This window comes from Mytilus edulis, chromosome 5, assembly GCF_963676685.1.
Source record: "Mytilus edulis chromosome 5, xbMytEdul2.2, whole genome shotgun sequence".
Lineage (NCBI taxonomy): Eukaryota > Metazoa > Mollusca > Bivalvia > Mytilida > Mytilidae > Mytilus > Mytilus edulis.
In genome coordinates this window covers 27,447,281-27,470,948 of record NC_092348.1, presented here as the reverse complement: position 1 = coordinate 27,470,948, position 23,668 = coordinate 27,447,281, and the positions used below count along the sequence as shown (strand labels likewise).

The window sequence follows — 23,668 nt, the reverse complement described above, 5'->3', positions numbered from 1 at the left end:
TTTTGTTAATTGTTTTACCTGAAGCTGTTGTGGTATTATCGACAAAATGTTAACATGTATTTCAGACAGAAATATTCAATAATTGTTTATAAGTGTACTGAATATCGATATAATGATAAAAATTAAACAATTTATTAGTAATAAATAACATTAAATATGATACAATACTATATAACAATGAATATTAATATCAATATGAACTGGCGCTACTTTGAAAGACTAATATTTTGTGTTTGATATTTGTGAAAAAACATTTTTTACTTTATCAAAAATAAAATAAATATATGACCTCCTTGAAAATTATAGTCATTAGACTTGTTTCCCTTTTGTCACTGACGTAATACTGTGCAGAAACTAAGCTAATATGGAGTAGCTTTCTTTTTTAAGGTCGAATTGAGATCAGTGTGTAAACATTAATTTTACCCGGATTTATAAAGTTCGTTTCCTGTCAAAATTTGAATACTTTAATGTCTCCGTTTTCCTGTGTTACAATAAGATGTCCAAATGGACTGAGACATACGGCAATAGGACTAACCAGACCGTCATTGGATGTCATCACTACATATTTGTATTTCCCATCAATCCCTAACATATGAATGGCGTTTCCATTTTTGTCGGCGATTAAAACGTTTCCGAGTCTGTCCGTGCACATTCCTCGTGGATCTTTAATTACACTCTCATTCATTGATTCTTCGTACCTAGCTTTACCGTTTCTACCTAGACATATCAAATTGTTTCTTGACTGACAATCAGAGACAACTATTTCCCCTTGATTATTTGTGCATATATAATATGGCCATGTAAACAACAGTCGTCCATGTTGACGATAGTCATCGCGGTAGGTTTGTAAAATTGCGCCATCTACCGTCAATACGTCAACACACTGTCCACCAGAGGAACAACATGAGACCACAATACAAGGATTTCCCGGAACGGAGAACGCATCACATGCAACTCCGCGGTATTGTTTTGCAGTTCTTATTCTCTTCCGTATTCTCATAACTTCGTCTTTTAGTATAACAAATATGAGAGTTGAAAGTTCCGGAAGTGTGACTACTAACTCTGTACTTGATATGTCCACTATTCCGTGAGGCCAACTTGGTACTGATGCCTCCCCCACGACACATCCACTTGGATCAAATGCTTTAATTTTCTTATTGTGAAAGTCTGTAATTATCGGCGTGCCGTCTTCAAGAACTGCGATATCGATTGGCCAGCATTTCTTTGAATCTCCATCCGTCTTGCCGTTAAATGAAAATAACAAGGGTATACTCTTTGACTTTTGCATATCAGGTTTAGCAGGTACCAGTGGACGTGGCGGTGTGTTCGATTGTGGTTCAGTATTGCTAGGTGATATGTGATTTCCATTTGAATTTACCGGTGTCTGTTGTAACTGACCGTTTAAACTGACAGACGGTATGCTACTGTTCAAACTTTCTATCTTCTTTGGTGACATGCCTTCGTCTCTGTTCTGTTCTTGGTTTTGTGTTTTAGGCATAGGGATTGTGTCGTCTATCACGTCTTCTATAGATTTAGAGCGACTTGGTTGAGATTTAGATGTTACAGATGATGCTACAACATTACCTTGTTCTTTCTTTTCTATATTTCGTCTGCCAGTAGGTGGAGAAAATGGCGTAACCGTAGCTTCGGGTGGTAATGGTGGTTTAATTGAAGTTCTCGATGTACGTGAAATATTTCCCTGGGAAGTAATCTCAGAGTCAGCTTTTCTTTCGGGCGATAAAACATTTCGTTGTGTTGACGTTCTCACTGAATCTCGTCTATTTTCGTTATTTAAATTCCGAACAGAAGATTTAATGCTATCTCGGTTTGTTTTTTCCTCTCTTATATCAGCATTACTGTGCGATTTTGCTCGATTTACACTCGGATATCTCGGTGTTCTAGGTTGTCTCGGTAATGTTCCGGCACGGTTAGGTACAATCCTTTCATTCGGTTTCAAATTATCCTTATGAACACCTCGCATAGGAGTATTACGTCGTCTAGGGGGAACAGGAGCGGCTTCTTGTGAACTTACCGATTCACTCGACGTCGAAGACAAACTATTTGTCGGAGTTGAAGATTTGCCTGATGGTTTTTCAACTCTAAATGTACCTGTTCTTTTAATGGTACTTGTACGATTTTGACTTTCGTCCTCATCGTAGCCATTCATACTCAAATAGTTGTCTTTGTTTAAATCTACAACATCAATAATCCTACCAAACGATTTCATTTCGAGTATTCGCTGTAAACATGGATCTATGGAAAATTTGTATCTCGTATTCAGTTTGTTTAGTTTAGCCTTTTGGATAGCAGATCTCATGTCATCAACTTGGACTTTGATAGTGTCAAAGAGAGACAGTATTTCTGAATCACTTCCGAATTTCATCAAGTTTTGTAATAAGTTGTCTGTATTTTCAACGTTCTTTTTCATTTCGTCAACATCTTTCAGCCTAACATCGACTTCATTCATAGTGGATTTATGTTTCTCTTCTAATTCGCCGATCAGATTGTTTTCTAGATTAAGTAACAGTTCGTTTATTTTTGATCGAACGTCTGATAGTTCTGCAATCAAGTGTGTCTTGTTATCTGCAAGTTCCGACAACTCTTTGGAATGATCGCTTGCCCACTCCGATAGAATTTCTCGTTGTCGCAGTAAATCTTTGTAAACATATTCAGTTTCTGGTTTTAGTTTTTGAACAGCGTCTGAAACCGTTTCAACCATTTCACATCGTCGATGTTGAACTGCAACACATGAAGAACAAATTGCAGCATGACAATCGACACAGTAAAACTCAATTATCTTGTCTCTATGATAAGAACAGGGTATATCCTTTCTCGTGCTTAATATCGACTGCATTGGATTACTGCGCATGTCTTCCAAAGATATCACCACGTGTTCACGACATGCTTTGATGACGTTATGCGCGTTGATGCAAGATTGACAAAAAGCTATTTTACAAGTCTGGCACCAGTTTTCAGCTTTATTGCGACGTGATTGTCCTTCGATACTACAAGATTCACAGTGTTTTTCTGTTGAGTGCATATCAAGTTTCTCCATTAAACTTTCGATAAAATGATTATCCGGGAAAACCTCTGCCCATTGCTGAACATTTCTGTTTCCAATGGGAATGTCGAGTTGTATTTCTGATCGACATACGGGACATGAGAAGCATTTACTAGTCTCGTTACAGTTTTCATCACCACTAATAACTACTTCCGGTTGACTATCGTCCAACAGTTTGTTTAGAGATTTAGCCAGACAGTCTTTACAGAACGTATGAAGACATGGTAACAGTTTAGGGCTGCTGTATCTCTGGATACAGATCGGACACACAAGAAATTCTTCTTTGATCTGTTTTATGGTTTCCATCTCAAATCAGTTATTCCCTGAAATAGCAAAAACAATTTTAAGTATTTTATATGAGTATGATAACGTGGGTATGTTGTTATATACCAATTAAAAATAGATGTTATTGAAACTCAACATAGATACCAGTACTGAATTTTTGTAATTGCGCCAGACGCGCGTTTCGTCTTCAAAAGACTCATCAGTGACGCTCGAATAAAAAAAAGTTAATAGGCCAAATAAAGTACGAAGTTGGAGAGCATTGAGAACCAAAAATTCCTAAAATCTGTGTCAAGTACAGCTACATTAATGCGTCAATAATTGTACCTGATTTATTCATAAACAGAAAGTCATTTCTCTCTCGATATATTTCACCCCGTATCACTTCCCTTTTTAATACTTTTTTTTAACTTTCCATTTTAGTTTTAACATCATGTCGGGATGAAATCATAAATTAACATTGTGAAGTGATGCGTCTTTGGTAGAAGAAACGTTCGTTTGGATTACAAAATGTATGGCCTTGTATCTATGATGAGTTCATTTATACCATTTACGTTTGATACTTTTTGATACATCTGGAAATAATAATTATCAACAAGACTCACTCATAATCAAATTTGCATTGTTTTCTCCATGTCTATCCCTGTACAGAAACACACTATGGGGGACAAGCTTCTTTAAAAATATTGATAACAAAGAAATGAAATATAGAGATTTTGAGATTGAAAGGAAGTGAAATTATTTTACAATTGCTTAAAATAATCAAATATTAATTGGAAAAGCTTTAAAGAGTGTAATAAATTTTTAGCTGGTCAAAAATTCGATTCAATAAGATACAATTTACTCATACAGTTTTAACATGAAATACTCCTGGCTGTCCGATTTAAAATGAATGCATCTAAATGTATATATAATAATTTCCGTGATTCATCATTAAAATCCCTTTTTCCGCTCTGTTTTTTCGACCGATTCATTATGTCGTTAAAAAAGAATATAAAGTTATGAATAGTTCATATATTAAAATATGAAATACAATATATACTGTGTTCTTTTTTTATATTTTACAATAGCTACATACTTCAATTAAGTCACTTCATCGTATTTCAAAGCTCAGTGAACTTTGGATATGAAATAGTACTGTACTAAATGTAGTTCCGAGTAACTGATCTATATCTAAATTTGTTTATACAATTTATGATCATCCTACACACCATGTAAGACACATTGTATGAAACATAAGAGCCTTAAACATATTGATAAATATCATAATTATTTCAGAAAAAGATAACATTTAAAATATTGTGTCTACACATAGACAATACACGCAATGACCATGCCCTCAGTTACTTAGTTAGAAATAAAAGATTTTAAAAATATAATTTTTTATCTACATGATCTAGTTATGTCTGTTAATTATGTAATATGTTGTTTCAACTATTCTTTTTGTGAGCTGTTTATTCAATTGAATTGAAAACTATTTTTTTATTCTTATCAAAGTGATTTCGCATGTATCAAATTCAACAAAGTGTCGGATTTTAGTCTTTGTTACTTTTTATCTATGGGATTTTATTTTAATGATAGATTTTAATTATTTTTGAGATCATTACTTCAATGATACTCTGCTGAAGTCATTTACAACTGTTCAAAACTCAGATTGTAAAGACAGTTTGTTTATTGTTAAGGACGACATGTTGACCTCTAGATGTCTTTTGTTTTGTCTTTTGTTTTGTCTTTTGACTTTTGAATGATCTACCCGTCAAAACTAAACACTGACAGGGTTTAAACTGGATGAATCCGTGTTCCATATCCTTCGCATTGTCCTGAGCCTAATAATATGAATTGTATTTTGAGTTGGTTTTTTTTTAGTTTTTTTTTCTTGGGGGGGGAGGGGGCACGGAAAAAAAAATAATGGGGTTTCCTTATAATTTTATACAGAAATATAAAAATACATCAAAGATAGCAGGCTTATAATTTAGTACGTCACAAGCGCGTTTCGTTTAAAGACTCATCAGCGGCGATCGAACAAAAACAGTTGGAAGGTCAAAACATTGTCATTCTTCTTCAAATGTTAGAGCGCAATGTCCACATAAACACTATAAATCTATGTTGATGTTGGAGAAAGGAATATCTTCTCTAGGCTCGTTCAATTCAGATGTCAACCGCATGCAATTTTGTTATGGACGTAAGTCTTTTGTTACCTGCTGTCAAATGGATTGACGTACAAAACTGCTTACTTTGATGTATTGGAGATATATTTCTTTTTCGTAAGATTATCCGAGTATGCTTTGAATAATAAATTTATACTATTACGTATAAAAGATTACGACTAACAGACATAAGAACAACTTTCACTTTTTCATGCGAGAAATTGAAGGAAAAAAATGTTCAATTGTTTAAATATTATCAACACATTTATATATATTCCTACCTGAATTATAAATCAAATCCACATTTTACTCTCTAATAACTTATTTGAAATATCGAATATTAAAACTCTGCACATGTTTTGATTTTCATCCTTATATTCAGCTAAACAAATCACACCTTTATGCTATCAATATACTTCATATGTTGAGACACCTCAGGCAAATTATTAAATCTGTTTGAGGAATTTATATATTTATTATAGTGTAGGATAATGTATGCGTATGGACTTTAAAAATTTGTCATCAACGGCCTTTCGTCATAAACACGGAGTGTTTTCTTTCAATTTAAAGAATAGATGTAATAAAAATATTTAGTTTCAGTGCTTGTTTTTCTTCAACTTTTGGTCATAAGTTTCTCAAGTTCAAAATAATCATCGTTCATTTCCCTTTTTTAATTTTTAAATGACTTTGATATGTTATTAAGTGGTAATATGGTTATTATTGACATCAATGATATACGGTGTGACTTTCTTAACGTTTTTATTACAGGGATCATACATAATTGTTTTGTTATAAATTAGTTTTACAATTGAATTGTTTCATATTTTTCTTGTCAGGACCTTCTAAAGACAAATTAAAGGTATGGATTTTCTCATTGTCGGAGGCCGTACGGTTGCCTATAATTCCACTTCATTTGAACACTGTTAGATAGTTGCCTCACTGGCAATCGTACCTTAATTATCTCCTTAGATCTATTTTCATGTTGAAGTAATAGTTGTCACAATTTTTTTTAATGATGATGATGAGGAGGAGGAGGAGGATGTTTAATGTCCAGTAGCCAGTATTACATTCACATGATGAGAAGATGTTTTTAACGCGCTAGTTCACAAAACACTTTAGTTAAGTAGCAACACACAGGAAGCTGTGTAGGCATATCCGGCATGTATCATTGAGACTCTGAACCGATCAGTCTGCAGAAACAGCAAATACCTAGATAGCGTCTTTAATTCTACCCGGCCAGAGATTCTAACACCTAAGACAAGCACGCCATCAGGGGAAAATCGAGGCGAGGTGGTGTGAAATATCACAAGACCATATCTCAAGTATATAAATATTACGCTTTCGTTGGTTCTTTTCTGTTTAATCACTTCATCAACCCTTTATCAATTTTACAAAATTAATTCTTTTCATTTTTGGTTATATATTTGTTTTAATGAAAGGGATCTTTTATGAGAAATGCGTGTATGATATATAGACTACCACAGCAAACGAGACACCAGTTTTATAGCTTATGACATGGACATGACATTGGCACTCACACCACATCTTCCTATATCTATGTGTTTCTTAACAAGCTGGAAAATACATCCTATAGAAAAAAAATCGTTACTTTCATAAAAGATTTTTATCATCATTTTTTATGTATACCCAACGAGGCCGATCTGCGACAATGAAGAACACAGATAATAAATTAACAAGCATAGCTCATACGAAAGTAGTCATACATATCAAGTACCACCGATGTCAATGCTGCTAATTGCTGCTAATATAATTTTATGAGAGATATTGTTACGCTGTCTGTGTCATTGAAAATGATAAGTAAAATACACTGAGGAAAAAAAACAGTTTATTGAATCAAACTTATGTAAGGTGTTCCTTGACTGTCATAGTTCATGTTTGTCTTATTCAGAGGCACTTAACGCATTAAAGATTTCTTTACCTTAACCCGAAACCAGAAAAAAATAGGTATGTATTTAAAGAAAGAGGTCTTGAGTGCCAATAAATATTTTATAAGCAGATTAAGTCCGTTTAAAATGCCATGTTTTATCTTTAGTTTTGGTTTATATTTTATTCAATGCTAACAATATCTACTCTGATTACTTTTATCAACACTTTTAATAACCATGTACAAACGGTATTAACGAGGACCTATATAAAGAATATTGGACCTATTATGAATTTCACACGTCCTAATTCAATTCATGTTCTTAATGCAATACACATTCATTTGTAATTTTCCTAAGATGGAATTATGATGTGATTCTTTAATTTATTTTTAATGTAAATAAACTCTGCCTTAGGTCGTATGACAATACTAATATTACAAACAGTTCATATGTCTATTCATAGTTTAAGAATATATTTGTCTTGAAATTGAAAAATATAATATATATATCCTCTGGCTCCTGTTTAGTTTAAAACCCGATGTTCAGGAGTTTATCATTACTTTCCATGCATGTATTTTTCTGTTATATTCTTCTAGTTCTGTCCTGAGAATTTGATCAAAATAATCTGGATGCAACTAAAATTTATTATTGTTATGTTAGCATTACTATATTCGTGCATATATATATATACTTATAAGTTATAACAAATATATGCAACTGCACTGTTTCAACTTGAGGTTTAATTGTAGTACAAGATGGACAACACAAGATTATTTTTTTTAATTCTTTGAATTTTCCATCTTTTTAAACAAAATTTATTTCCCGAATGTGGAGGCGAAAAGAGATATATTTCTCGGAAAATAAAAATGAAAGAATAGATAACATGTATCTTATTTCCAGTTGATGTCTTTTCAAAATTTTATTTTAAACTTATTTTGAGCAAGTTAATTACAGGGACTACCCAGTAACTGGTGATATATCAGGATCATTTGCAGGCATGATGAAGTTGCAAAATGAAAAAAGTGTCCGTATCATGTACAGTATTATTCAATATATTCAAGGATTTGTATAGTCAAATACAAATCCTTGGAAAAACTAAGCATTTTTTTAACATGCCTGAACATAATTGTACTATTCTAACCTTCAATTTCTAGTGAAATAATTAAGTTTGGTACTAATATAATTTGATATAAAATTATGTTTTATCACTGTCAATAAAACTTACGTCAAATCTTTTTTATTTGAATTCCCGATTAATAGTACAATAAAGAAAGAAAAACTTGACTCGTATACATTGTCTGTTAAAAAGGAAAAGTAAAATTAAAGATCTGTTATCTAAAATAAGTCCGGAATTAAAAACGTGATTTGGAGCGATTTAGATCCTATCATATAGCTAGTGTAGGTAATAAATTCTTGGTGAAACGAACATTTGAAATCTGATATAAAGGTTTTTAAGTCAGTTTTGTACCGAGAGGTCGCAAATTTGGCAATAACTTTAGAGTCTGACAGGTATGAAAGGTTATATTCCAATCATACAGGTGCTTAAGTTAAACAAAACGATAACGAGGTTTGAATAATGCCACTAGTGGAGCAGGATCTGGTTACCCTTCTTGAACATATGTACAATGTTTTAGCTGCTTTTGTGTCGCTCAGTCTGTAGTTTTCAATGTAGAGTTAGTGTTTTATTATCTATTTAGTCTTTTATTATCTTTCGTGTTTTTCAATGGCGTTTTGAATGTCCCATGAATAAGAGATGTGGATATACACGAAGGAGACAGTAACCCAAAGACACCATAAACTAAAAGATATCTTAATTGAATGATTCACACGAAAATCTTAAAGTTACACGTGGATTTCACGACAACTTTTTAAAGATCTATAGTAAGTCAGAACGTTTATGTGAATTCTTTTCCCCTTCAATACCAATAATATATATATTTATTAAATCACACAGCAATTACGGCAATTGGAAAATATTTTAAAACCTTCTATAAAAGTTTAACTTTAGTTTACAAACACATATCAAAAGCCTCATTAAAACGTAAAAGTATGTAAGGTTGATGATATGAAATAGTTATTGTCATTTTATTACTACAAATTGCTTCAGTAATAATTTCCTATCTTAAAAAGACAATCATCACGGTTGTAAAGTAAGATCTGCAGGGTAGGTAACAGTCACTGGGTTATACTCATTTGCATATTTAATGCAACTTAAAAGGTAACATTTAACATATAGATCTCATTCTTATCAAAGTTAATTTACAGTCATTTGAAGAACAGTGTCTGATCTTTTTTATTTTATTTTTTACGTACATTAACTTTTTTAAATTTTGTTTGTTTTCAAAGAGATAATAAAGAAAGAATGTTACGAAATAGTCATCGAAAATGTAATTTTAAATATTATTGCTTATGATTTCTCAAGCCAGGTACTATCTTTTATGTTTGGGAAACATTTAAATTAAGTTTTCTAATAATAATGTTCATTTTTACGATTAAAATTAAAGAATGTTCATCTCATCAAATTTTTTTTAGTGTTAGTTTGAACTATTGCTAAACGAATAGATGAACTATGTACTATGACACTGAAATCTCTAAAATGAAGAATTTATAAACAAAATTCCAAAGGGAAGCAATCCTTCTAAATGTCTGCTTATCGCTGGTCTCTTCAGTATATAACACATCTTCGTGAGACCTTTTGAGACTACTAGTGCTTCAGTACTGGCAATATCAATGTGTGAAAGGTACTTATCGAAGAGTTGACTGATTTAGAGTTGGGCTTATTAGGGGTTGGCGAGTATACGTGCTGTATTGCAAGCGTTTTGAACAACTCTTAGAAAAGAATATCATAAGAAGCTTCCTCAAACTGAAGGTTTAATTTATAACAAAGTGAGCTTGAGTTGTGTGTATCTGGATAGAAATATATATGAATTTGTACAATTGGTTTTTATAGATATTTTTTTTTGCAGATAGGGCAATGCTTATATTACATTTTTTATTATATGCCGATGATACTGTTCTAATGTCAGAAACAAAGGAAGACCTTCAAATGCAATTGAATTGCTTCGGTGAATATTGTGATACTTGGAAACTTAAAGTAAATACATCTAAGACTAAAGTTTTAATTTTCTCTAAAGGAAGACAGCCTAATAATATTAATTTCATTTATGAAAAAAATGAAATTGAAATAGGGAAAGAATTTAACTACCTTGGACTATTGTTTACAAGATCCGGATCCTTCAATAAAGCAAAGAAAAGACTATCAGAAAAAGCAACAAAAGCTATGTACAACGTTATCAAAAAAGGAAGGCAGTGTAATTTATCAATTGAATGCCAATTAGAGTTATTTGACAAACTGGTGAAGCCAATTCTTCTATACGGATGTGAAGTATGGGGATTTGGAAAAAATGACATTATTGAACAAGTTCATCTCAAAATTTTAAAGCATTTACTACACCTCAAGAGATCTACCCTAAGCATGATTGTGTACGGTGAAACTGGACGATACCCATTGGAAATAAGCATTAAATGTCGAACATATTGGTGCAGGCTGCTTATAGATGAAAATAAGTTATCATCAATCTTATATAAATTTGTATATTCCAGATATCACACAAACAATGATGATATTTTATGGATAAAGAACATTAAAAATATATTGGACAATGCCGGATTTTCAAACTTATTTTATGTGCAAAATACAGACCTCACCAACTGGTTACCAAAAAGTATCAAACTTAGATTAATTGACCAGTTTAAACAAATTTGGATTTCAGCTATTCAGAACACATCCAAATGCATTACTTATAGGCTCTTTAAGGAACATTTTGAATTTGAGAATTATTTCAACATCATAAAATGAACGAGATATATATACACTTTGTAAATTCCGAACATCGAATCATTCACTGCTAATAGAAAAGGGGAGATGGCATAACATTGACAGAAGTGATAGAAAATGTTCAATATGTACGAAAAGAGATATCGGAGACGAATACCACTATATTTTTGTTTGCCCGGCTTTACAAGATGAAAGAAGAAGATTTATCCCAAATGAACTTATACCAAGACATAACATTATTGCATTCAACAAACTGTTTAATTCAAAAAAAACCAAAGACACTAAGAAACCGCTGCAATTTTATAAGATGTATTAATAGTAAGCTCACTCCTTCTTAACAACCATAATTTATTTACCATACTTATACTTATAGAAAGTATTTCTTTATACAATTTTAACTTTTACATTTGACTATATAAGTCTATATATATATTCTTTTATATGTTATCTCATCCGAAATTTTGAATTTTATGCATTTTTAATGCATTTTTTATTTTTATGTATATTATTTTTTAACTTCTCTGTAACCTTTGTACTTGCATGGTTTTATGAGAATAAACTATCTATCTAATAAAACTAGTGGTCTGATATTTTTTTTTAAATGAACTATATATCTTTTGTTTTTCGCTCTCAATAGTCTTTTACTTTTAGAAAAACATGCAAACTACTGAGGGATGGATGGAGCCTGGCAGTCAACAGTATATTTCATCTACGATTTAACATAACATTTAAGTAGAATAACAAAGATCTTAATCTGGAAAAACAAATCTCCTGACACCTAGATCTTAAGAAATTACATAATTACAGAAACGGAATAAATATCAAATTACTGAACTTCACAAAGAGTTTCAATTTTGTATATATATTTTTTCAATTTATAAATTGAATATATATATGGATATATCAAAGAATTGCAACACCTCAAGGAGATATAGTTAAACGTGTTTTTCTATAATTTCATTATTTCTCCACTAAAAAAGTAGTTTGCACGCAAGTGAAAAATATTTTCTCAGTACTGAATGGTTTGGACCACCAAGCAGTGTGTCCCTGCGTAACCTTTAAATATCATATGCCTTATTAAAACTATTACTTACAGAATGAAACATATTAAATTTAAATACGAAATATTATACATCCTTTCAAAAACTAAGAACTTTAATGTTATACAATGAAGTATCTCTAAATACTTATTTTAAGTGGTTTTAGGGATAATTAATATTTTCATCAGGGTTTAAGTGGCACTAATTAGGGGCTAAAACTTGAAGGAGTGACCGAATGTATTTAAAAGTAATACTGTTATATATTATAGTTGAGAAGTTTAAATCTATTTAAGAAAGGTTATTCCGGTAGATTTAGAGATAAATAATTGGTTTCGTTCATTACGGCACCTACTTTAATTGTGTTTATGAAATTAAGCTGTGTACTTGTCATCATAGAAACTATGCTTTGCCAGAGAAATCGGAAATTTCTGGTTTGATCAAAATGTGTCCAAACAACTACAAGTGAGACGTATATAGCTAGCTTTTAAACCAGGTTCAATTCACCATTTTCGACATAAGAAAATACCAGTACCTAGTCGTTATCCATCGGTTTGATGTGTTTGAGCTTTTGATTTTGCAATTTGATTAGGGACTTTCCGCTTATATTTTCTTCGGAATTCAGTATTTTTGTGATTTTACTTCCTAATGAAGATTAAACTTTATAAATATCGTCCGTTCAAAGAGTTTTTCTATATTAGTCTTACTCGGCACCGTTGAGAACTAAATATGTGAAAGCTAGTACTATAGGATACGTAGAAACATTATCTACAAGAGCTATATGACAGAAAAGGACCTAAAAAGAATTGATTTTTTTTAGACAAGTATGTTATAATCATGTCAGTCTCGTAGCACGGACTTTACTGAGCTGATGATACCACCGGGTACTAACTTTCAACCAGCAGCGGTATCGAATCCGTGGTAGTCAGAAAACAAAACAACCTTTTCTAAATTTCGGCGGTTCCAAAGCTGTGCCTTCTTTCAAAAAAAATAAACAAAAAGATGTTTTTATGATTTTGCAAGATTTAAGGATGTACTCAGGTCAGGTTTAGGAATTTTTGTCAGATTTTTTTTTTTTGTTACGACACAGGGTAAAATATTATACTCCATATCATCCAATATTCTTTTCTTAAAAACTTCAATAGCTCACAAAACGGACATTTTTTTTCAGCTTACTACATCCTTAAAAAAATAATTAACAATTGAAAGTACTGAACATTTAAAACAAATCATGCACGTTTTAGTATCCTTCTGACTTTTGTTTTTACAAAACAAAATGTGTTACTGTTGTTGTTTTTTATTATTATTATCATTATCATCATATTATAAAGTTTTCTGTATATTAAGGATAGTAAATTTTTCTCTGGTTATGTCTGACGGCACGTGATGATATTAACATTGGTTTAATTGATAAGGGGAGGTTTGGTTTATAGAAAAGGGAAACTGTATTTTGTTACATACCTATAATATACCAGATGGCTTATGACCAATAGTTTCCCAAGAACTCCATGCATGTACTCTATTCGTCGATCTAGTTGTTATTTTGTTCTTGTCAATGATGGAAACAGTATCTTTTTCTTTCATGCTGTAAAAGAAGAAAAAAGAGCTTGTAAATATCGAAAGTCTAATCTGTTGATTCACAAAGTCAACTGTGTATAAAGTAACAGTCATGACAGATACGCATTTCCAGACCACTAACACTTACATCTACAACCCATTAACCTTATTATTTTAAAATATGTGAAATACATATAGTTTTTCAGAGGTCTTTCGCTATTGCACTTCTGATTAAATAAATAAAGGAAAAGAAGATATTTCGAAGGCATTTGTCTTCGAAAAAAAACCCAATATACATTATTTTGTTTTCAAAAACAAGTAGCTGTGAGCCAATGACAGACTTGTTTACTTGCAAATCTCCGTCTATGGCAGATATAATGTTTCCAGATCACGAAATGTTTTGTTTACCAAAATCATTGGCAGTCAAAATAAACAGAATGTATATACTAGTATGGGAAAACTGTTGCAAGAGTACACAGTAGTATTTCCATTTTACAATGTTTTCTGATTTAAAACATGTATTACAAATAAAATGTTGATAAACTAAGCAAGATCACCATTTAATAATTGCAAGTTCATAAACAATCAAAAAACTGTTTAATAATATGCAATATTACATTTTAAAGAAACAATCTGTCACTAGATAGTTAAACTTACCTTTAATTTGAATTATTAGATTAAATTTTCAGGTAAACATGCACATCCAATACACAACCAAATAATTTATATATATTGATGTCATGTAAATAAAGGATTAAATTCTAAACAATCCTTCAACACTTTGTATCCAGTCGAGCGTGAACCATTTAACCTCCCTATCCACTTTAGATAAGGGTTCAAATTATTTTTGAAATCCAACTTCTTAAATTTTCAATCTAAATCTTTTCGTGTTTTCGTTCCATTTGCTTCGGAACGACGGTCAAGTTAAAATACCCAGGGTTGTTTTCATTTATAAATAGGTATAAAATCCTATAGAAATGTACCATAAAGAAAAGTTTAAGAATTTATTTACAAAGCTTTATCCGGATTTATGCGTCGATTGATATTTGCTTTCTTTATGCGTCTCATCTTTGAAGATTTTGTCATAAATTTAAATTTTAATTGGTACTATTTTAAATTAACTATTGTTATTCTTGAGGGATGACAGGTTTATTAACCGGTGGTCAACATTCAAGTGGAAAATGTTTTTATTGGTTGCTTAACCCGGTATTTAGACTAATTTTACTGGACATTCCAGTACGCTTACCCGGAAATCTAAACAGTCCAAAAGGATTATTTATGCAATTTGTGAAGTTCAATATTGAGATATTTGAGATAACTTACTGATCAGCTGAGTCACCGACTAGTCATTTTTGTGGATACACGGATTTTTTTTTCTTAGGACACACGTTTTCTCTAAACTTGAATTAAACAAAAAACAATAAAATACAGGAGAAAAAACACGTTTCTATGATATTTTAAGACTTAATTGGTATCATTACACCAACATGGAAACACTCCAATTTGTTTACTATTACCTAGGAGGGTATATTAGATATACTTTTTATATATATCATTGTCTAATTCGATACAAAAGACCACTTATCTATAAGTGGAATCATGTTTTTTCATATATTAGAATAGATTTTTTCATGTTCTTTATTTAAAAAATGTAAACATTTTTTTTTTAGTTTCCAAGTTTACAAATAGGAAATTAAACAAATGTGAGAAATGTAAACGTAATAAACTATAATACTTTCAATTAAAAAGTTTGTAAATATATTCATTAAAAAAAAAGATCTCTATTTCAATGTATTTTTATTGAATCTTTAAATTACATATATATCAAATAGAATCAACGACTGAACGATTTTTATTCCGTGACCTGTACATTGTAATGTGCATTCCTGCCGTAACATTGCAATGCAATCCTTTAATCAGATTGTAAATCTTATGTATTTAACAACACAACCTATATAAGCCCCTGTTCTATTTTCAAATGAAATTTATTCAACTTTGAAAATTTTACCTCTGCATTATATTGAGGACAGTCAACAAGTGCATGACGTACTTGCAATGTTAATTTACCAATGTAGCAACATAATTGACAATTCTGAACTGATTTATAAGAGATATGAAAGGTATACTTATTTAGTTTATAACACTTTTAAATTGATAACAAATATATCGAAAGGAGCATTTTAGAACTGGAGAAGTTCGATATATCTTTGGCATATTAACAGTAGTTTCTTATTATATCATTACACATACATTCAGAGGTGTACATAGATTGTCCATTTGTTGCAACAGAAGTTTTGAACCAGTTTCAATCATAAATATCTTCTCAACTAGTGGGTTATTTCACTCAACCTTTTGTTTTCTTTTTTCTTTTAATTGCAATGAAACATCTTACTTCACATTAGATCTAACGCAATAAAAATAGTGTTTTCTGTGATATAATCTGACAACTGAATAAGAGGATCCTGACTTTCGACTGGTACATATAGAATACAGTTTGCTAACACATGAATGGGATACACTAATCCTGGTATAAACCTGGTACAGTGGCGTAACAACACAATATGTGAACAAACTGTAAACAGTCGTTGACAATATCTTAATCCATCAGATCGGTACGAAGAACCAAAAACAATAACTCGAAGCAACAAAACTAACATTGAAACAAGTACAAAGCAAAAAAACGAATATTTAATCAAACAATACTCTCCAAGACTAATTTTTCAAATAGTGCACAGCAATGGACATGTAATAGTACCAAAATAACAGCAGGATTAATCTCAAATCGGAGTAACGGGGGGCATTTCAGCTCAACAGTCACATCGATATAGACCTAACAGTGAATTTTATTACAAGTGTCTACTTGTTTATTATGGTTTGGTCATATATTTACTTTAAAAACCTGATTAAACTTACTAGTATGCAGATACAGAGATCTATCATATAGTCAATTATAGATTGATCAGAATTTTCTGTTAAATTCGTATGATGACTAATGGTCTGGATGAGGTTTACAGAATAGAGAATATTGGACCAAAATTAAAGAAAATGGGCCAAATAAGCATAAAGAAAATAGACCTAAACAATAATGATAGAGATTAATAGAGTGCATACACACACACATATATATATATATATATATATATATATATATATATATATATATATATATATATATATATATATATAAGGACTGGGGAATAATAATAAAAATTAATTAAGAATTACTGATAGACCTCCATCCAGACCCCCATGTCTGCTTCCGTCATTTGATTGGCAATCAAGGCACGAAGCTCGGTGTATCTTCACGCATTGTGAAAACATTGCAGTTGCTGTGCTTACTTTCTAAATATGCTTTAATAGTTCATAATAATCAGGTCTGATGAGCTTTTGTACATTTCGATTGCAGAAACCGTTGTACGTTCCAATATATCTACAGCTTTTTTTTTTTTAAGTAAAACTGTGCTTTGGCGAACCGATATAATTTACCAAGTTATTTTGACCTTTGAGTCGCACCTGTTGTTTGAAATACTTATCTAAAAGGTTATTGGCTTTATTTTTCTAGTCTTTTAATGAACTCGACGATTTTGTTTACTTTTCAATATAAGGTCTACTTTAATTCACCTGTCAATTTCTAACTGAAACCTCTTTTATACAAAGAACAAACAAGTCATCGTTATTATAAACTAGTGGTGGTTGTTCATTTTGGATTTGTACAAAAGCAATTTGGGAAATTTAATTTTGTTTATTTGCTTTATATAACAGTCATTATACAGTAATATGGATATGGCGTCGGGTTGCTTTTTTATATCAAAAATTGGCTATCTTTTATCGTTTATTTAATATTGATTCTTATTATTGTAAATTACTTTTTAACTTGAGTATGAGGGACCATTTATGGATTTAAACTAAAAGGACTGTGTATGAACATTAATTAACATTGCTATATGTATCGTATTCAGTTTTTTACTCGAGCTTTTGTGGTACAAAAGAAAAAGATGTGGTATGCTTACCAATGAGACAACTCTCCAGAACAGACCAAATGACATATAAATTAACAGCTACAGGTCACCGTACGGCCTTCGTCAATTAGCAAAGTCCCTACCGCATAATCAGCTATAAAGGGCCCCGAAATCACAATTGTAAAACATTTTAAACGAGAACACTAACGGCCTGATGAATGTACAAAGAATGAACAAAACACAAGAATGTAACATAGGAACTCACGGCAACCAATGAATTACAGACTCGACGATGGAAGTGTTTAACGACCTTGAATGGCTATGCAGCCCTTGCACGATCGGTTTACAGGCGTGGCAGGTTTAGACACGTTAGCGGGATCCCAACCTTCCCCTAATCTGGGACAGTGGTGTAACAGTATAAATTAAGAACGAACTATAAAAATCATTTGAAAAAAGCTAAACTCATATATTAAACATTGTATGTTTGATTAATTATTCAAGTTGCTTTCAAAATTTAAAAAAATTTACTACGTCGGGTCAAAGCATGACAAGTACTGGATTTACAAGATGTCAAAACAATAGTTAAATAATACAAGTTTGTCACATACACTTATAAACATGTACAGTTAAAAGCATATAGGTCTGTAGGTATAAAGGTAAGCGGGACATTGTAAATGATACAGTTGCATAATTTGCTGCAGTTGATATGATAGATAAGATTGTTCTATATTCAAACCATTCAGAAAAGATTTTTAAACAGGAAATAATTATGTAATTTTGAGTGTCGTATAGCATATAGCAACTTTAAAAAATATTACAATTCGAATATCTAGCTGAAAAAAAAGAACTTCTACAAATCTCATTTTTAATTTATCATGCACATTTCTACGAGAAAAATAAATATATGGCATTTATACATGCTTGTATTTTGATAGGTGATTGTTTGAATTAAGAAATATCTACAATTAATAATGTACCCTTTTTTAACCTTGAATTGTGAATTTTCACAACGAAAAATATAGCCTATAAAGCACATTCCAACTTTTCCCACTAACAAACTGATTTCGTGACGACCTTATACCTGGCAACTTATAAATCTCCGAGGGCTAACTAGAGAAATCCAACTCATACAAACTCCAAGAGGTCATTATATATTCAGATTATTAAATTCCTGTCATTTTATTTTGATAATAATTTAAAGTGGTAATTTTTCCTTCTGTGTGTAATAAAACCATTTCGAACTACCTTGACTAAATTAAGTGGCATTAAAGTCTTTTATATTCTTATAAAATCGTCTATACTATTTGATCTTGGTGATTTTTAAACGATTTTCAATTATATATCGTTTTTGAAAACTACCGATTTGTATAAATTGATTTTAAGTGATAAAACGGTTAATGTATATCTGGAATTGAAATTTCATTTATTCAATGTTGTATCACAAATGACTTTCTGGTGAATATACAGAATCTAATTTAAATCCTTGATATGCCATATATTAAGTTTCTTGTCCAGATAAAAGGATTAAAAGGTCATAAAGTTGAAAAACTAACATGTTGACAGAGCTATATTTTCAATGTAGAAATAAGAAGATGAGGTATTATTGCCAACTAGACAACTCTCCACAAGAGACCAAATGACACAGAAAGTAACAACTATAAGCCACAAAATTGAAGTTTGTATTTCAAATACTTTTAAAAGACCAAAACACGTGTTTTATGGGATTTTGAAAAATCACATTTCATTTCATTACAAATGATGCTTGCTATCCTTTAAGTATCTTTTAAGTATTAACGGTAGCCAGGAACATTTGATTATCTATAATTTCATAGCAGGTATAGAAGTTTCGATCAGGGGATAATATTAAGGAACTGTATATTTAAATATAAAATTCCTTGATAATATTTAAGACACAATTAGGTTGACAAAGCTTGACGATATACGAGTTAAAATTTATTCTTCCTTTGATATCTTCCCCCACTGTTTTATCAAAGTTTAGAAAGGATCATATTTTGTAAGTGTCTCATATATACTGTGGGTGTATACTTTCGACTTTTGGAGTGGCAACCCTATGCCTAGTTAGACGACACAACATAATCACTGGAAAGAATTGCATTTTCCAACGTGTATACATTGCAGTGTACAAATGTTCAACAATTAAAAAACAAAATATCATGTTTCTCACGAGTTATCTGCAAAGGTTTTCAACATTCATTACTATTTCGGGAATATGCACCCAGTTATCTATTGCACGTTTTTGCTTATGATGATATATATCTCGGAAAGGAATAAGAACTAATGATTTTGTCTTTTGATATATCAAGTGACAGTTTGCGGTTTTTGTTGTTGTTTCTATATCTAACAAAATGATTATGTAGCAAATGTAGGACCACAGTAACCACAATACTCAAACCTTCGCATTAATATAATTATAAAACTACGTACATGCATTAATGCACGTCTTTAAATGTCAAAAATGTAAAAGACATATTCTGTTGATATTTGACTTTAATTTAGTCAACTGGCAGTTTTCTCATACTTTTTTCACGGCGTCACGATTTTGAGCATAAAAGATTAGTGTTTTTTTTTATATATTGTAATGCAGTATAAACAACAACAACAACAAACAAGAGGTAATTGAGTGCAAAATAAAGACATAAATGAATAAATGAGAAAAAAGCATGCAGGGGGGTCAAATGTTGAAAGTTTGGGCGAACTGGTCCCTGTACCTATATACAGCAACATATTTCATGTCGATATTACGGTTATAAAGGTTATATAGATAACAGGGTTTATTAAGTATAATCAATGATTTTTTTCCTTTTTTTTCGTGCAGTCCTTTACAGTATAATGTGTTGTTGTCAAGTTCAAAATACAAATGTCTTTTAAATAACTGACAAAACAAATACATCAGTTTTATGACATTTCATTTGAACTACATATATTGTCCATTGAATTAAAAAAGCTTTTAATTATTGCGTGTCCTTACGTATTTAGAATGGGTGTTCCCATAAAAAAATCATAACAGTCGTATAACAATAAACCTATTAAATGAATTAGTCGAGAAAACTTATGAAAAAAAGAATGGATTCAATTTAAAAATCGATTTGACTTTAAGTTGATTTTTGACACAATGACAGCCTTTTCAACTCTAAAACAATTAATTGTTAAGGACTGAAGTATACAACTTAGAAAATGATGTTATTTTTGTCATTTATTTAAAATCATGTAAAAAGAAATGGCACCAAATGAAACAGTTCAACAGTGCATTGTGATCAGGGGCAAATGGAATAGTCTTTACCCCAAATCAATCATAAGCCGCTCTATCATGTCTCATTCATTGCAGAGGAGGACAAACTGAACCAGAGACGGTAGAGATGCAGAAAAGCAATACTGTCCCTTTAATACAATTGTTATATCCTCGTATTTTATAATAGGCGGTTCTTGTACTTTCACATCTTATTACTTTTTTTAAACGTATATTTCACCAAGAAAAATCATTAAAATGTTCAAATTGTAAGAAATATACACAGGTTATGATCAGAACATCCAAATACGTGTGTATTGTTCTGTAATGGACTGCAACCCAGTGCATTATATTCAACTTGGTGCTATTGTTACGAATATAGCAACGGAAACGGGGTCCTAAGCAATAACCAAGGAACATTTAAGCGACATGTGTTAGGAACAATAAATATCCTAATCAACTTTAATTATTTTAATCTTATTATTTAAACAAATATAAGTACACAAAAGCTTGCATATACATGCATTAAAACAAGGACGAATTCCTTACTAATACCGCTTATCTACTACTTAAGTCTAATATAAGCTCTGACCACAATGCTTGCCTATGTCTGGGGCCAAATAAAAGTAATCAATAAATTACTTCAGAGTACAATCAGAGTCAAGGTCTACATAAAGAAATTTAGTGCCAAATTAAATATTTGATGTGTGTAAACTGTCGTCAGTTTTATGGACATTTATTATCACTGCTACGTGAACTGAACAAATTGTTGTAACAATTTTGACATGCAATATTTATTCGATACATTTAAAGTAAATATATACAATTTTGATAAATGGTTTAGGGATCGATTTTGACAAGTTATTGACATCAAACAGAAGAAAGGACTACTGATATTATAGAGCGAAATCGAGAATTATTTTTTGAAATTAGTATTTTAAATTTGAAATGATTTGAATAAAAAGTGACAAATAGATTTCCTAAACTTGCGATACTAAACTGAAAAGAGGAGATTTGCAACAACATTTAAAAGACACGGGAAGAAAACTCCTTTTTTGTAGAAATGATTGAAATTTATAAACTGTTACAGATTAAATAAGTAAAACATATAGTGCTAGGCCATTTTTTATCAACGAATTCATAAATGCAATCAATTTTATTAACTGGAGATCAGATATTATGCCGACTACAAGTTTTATTTACCATTTTACAAGATCATATCGTGCTTTTAATATTTAGAACCCATCACTGGACATTTTTACTGATTTGCAGAAACATCGTTTCACAAGGTGATCGCATATACAATGCTTATCCATAATGATCGCATATACAATGCTTATCCATAACGATCGCATATACAATGCTTATCCATAATGATCATACAAAAAGACTTGTATACCCGAATAAGACAAGTTACATTTATATATAAATTTAACAAGAATTCAGAAAATAACATATATAAGTACTTACCAAATTAAAAAAAATCTGTTGACGAGCCTTCAAAGATAACATTTCATCTGATAAACTTTTCCCTAGGCTCACACCAATATTAATGACATTATTCGCCTCATATCGATGCATTTGTTAGATATTAACACTTGAATAACCACAAAAAGTTTATATATACATTTAATATAAATGTCTTTAAATCACGTGACGCTTGTCAATACACATCCCTTTTCGGAATAAATAAATTTGATGAATTATTTCTGTATAGATATTATATCAGTTACGAGTGTTTGGATTGTTTAGGTTTTATGATATTGTACGTTTAAAGGTTTTATTAATCTTCACACATATTTTGTAAAAAAGTGTTTACGTAATATATTTCCTAATATCATTTGACATAAAATTGGATTTGAATTGAGCTGAATTACCTACATATATTTGATCAATAAATAGGATTTTTTTCGGTTCAGACACAATTCAGTTTCTCTGAAGGGCACTTTCTTGATACGTAGCTTCCTATAAATCTGTCTTTTTAACTACAAAGATTTGGTTCTATTACATGCAAAGCGTTCTCGGGGCACTAGGTAAATAGAATACAAGTGCAATATATAACATATAACATATAATGCCTAAATGTTGACTTATATAACTTTTATTACATATAAATTTGCATACATAGCTATCTTTTCTAATTGTATCTCTCTATGTCTCGATTAAGATACGGTGCACCTATAAATCCACCCGGTTGACTTTCAAAATATTGTTCCCAAGCGTTCTAGGTCACCATGTCAGTAGTTAACCAGTACGTTGATTTTATATACCTTATCTTTACCGTTTTGATTTTATTTCTAGATTATATAGTTAATAGATATGACGATTAAGAACCCAAATACAATAAAAATAAAATTGAGATAAACACAAACAAGATGCTGCAAGAAATCTATAGCTCTTACCAGGTTTCTTTTTTTACCTTTTCAGTTACTAATGCTTCCTTATGAAGTTATATGAAAAATAGACCACATAAAGGTTGCTTGGTTTCCAACTTCATTAAGACCAACACAATGATATGAAAACTTTGATCACACCCTATTACAGATACAGTTAATAATATAAATCTAAATGTTTTGTTCACGATTGCAATCATTCGTAGATTTGCAATGGCAATCGGAACAGCAGGAAACATTTTTTGTTCACAGCAATTGTTC

General features: G+C 31.0%; 1 protein-coding gene across 4 annotated transcripts; it reads right to left on the bottom strand.

The window, feature by feature from the left end:
- Positions 1-110: 110 nt before the first annotated feature.
- LOC139523330 (tripartite motif-containing protein 2-like) lies at positions 111-22,654 on the bottom strand. 4 transcript variants are annotated; one of them, XM_071317210.1, is made up of 4 exons: positions 22,485-22,633; positions 15,132-15,208; positions 13,713-13,836; positions 111-3,384 (listed from the first exon to the last, which is right to left on the bottom strand). In XM_071317210.1, exon 4 carries the CDS (start codon positions 3,365-3,367, stop codon positions 449-451), a length of 2,919 nt encoding a protein of 972 aa, XP_071173311.1. In that variant the 5' UTR covers positions 3,368-3,384; positions 13,713-13,836; positions 15,132-15,208; positions 22,485-22,633; the 3' UTR covers positions 111-448. The 4 variants fall into 4 exon arrangements, with proteins under 4 accessions (XP_071173311.1, XP_071173309.1, XP_071173312.1 ...); XM_071317208.1 differs by lacking the exon at positions 15,132-15,208 and having other exon boundaries at positions 22,485-22,654; XM_071317211.1 differs by lacking the exons at positions 15,132-15,208; positions 22,485-22,633 and adding an exon at positions 14,466-14,771.
- Between the last annotated feature and the right edge of the window lie 1,014 nt (positions 22,655-23,668).

Excerpts from the sequence above, each read along its gene's own strand:
- LOC139523330 (XM_071317208.1), bottom strand. The coding sequence starts at position 3,367 with ATGGAAACCATAAAACAGATCAAAGAAGAATTTCTTGTGTGTCCGATC.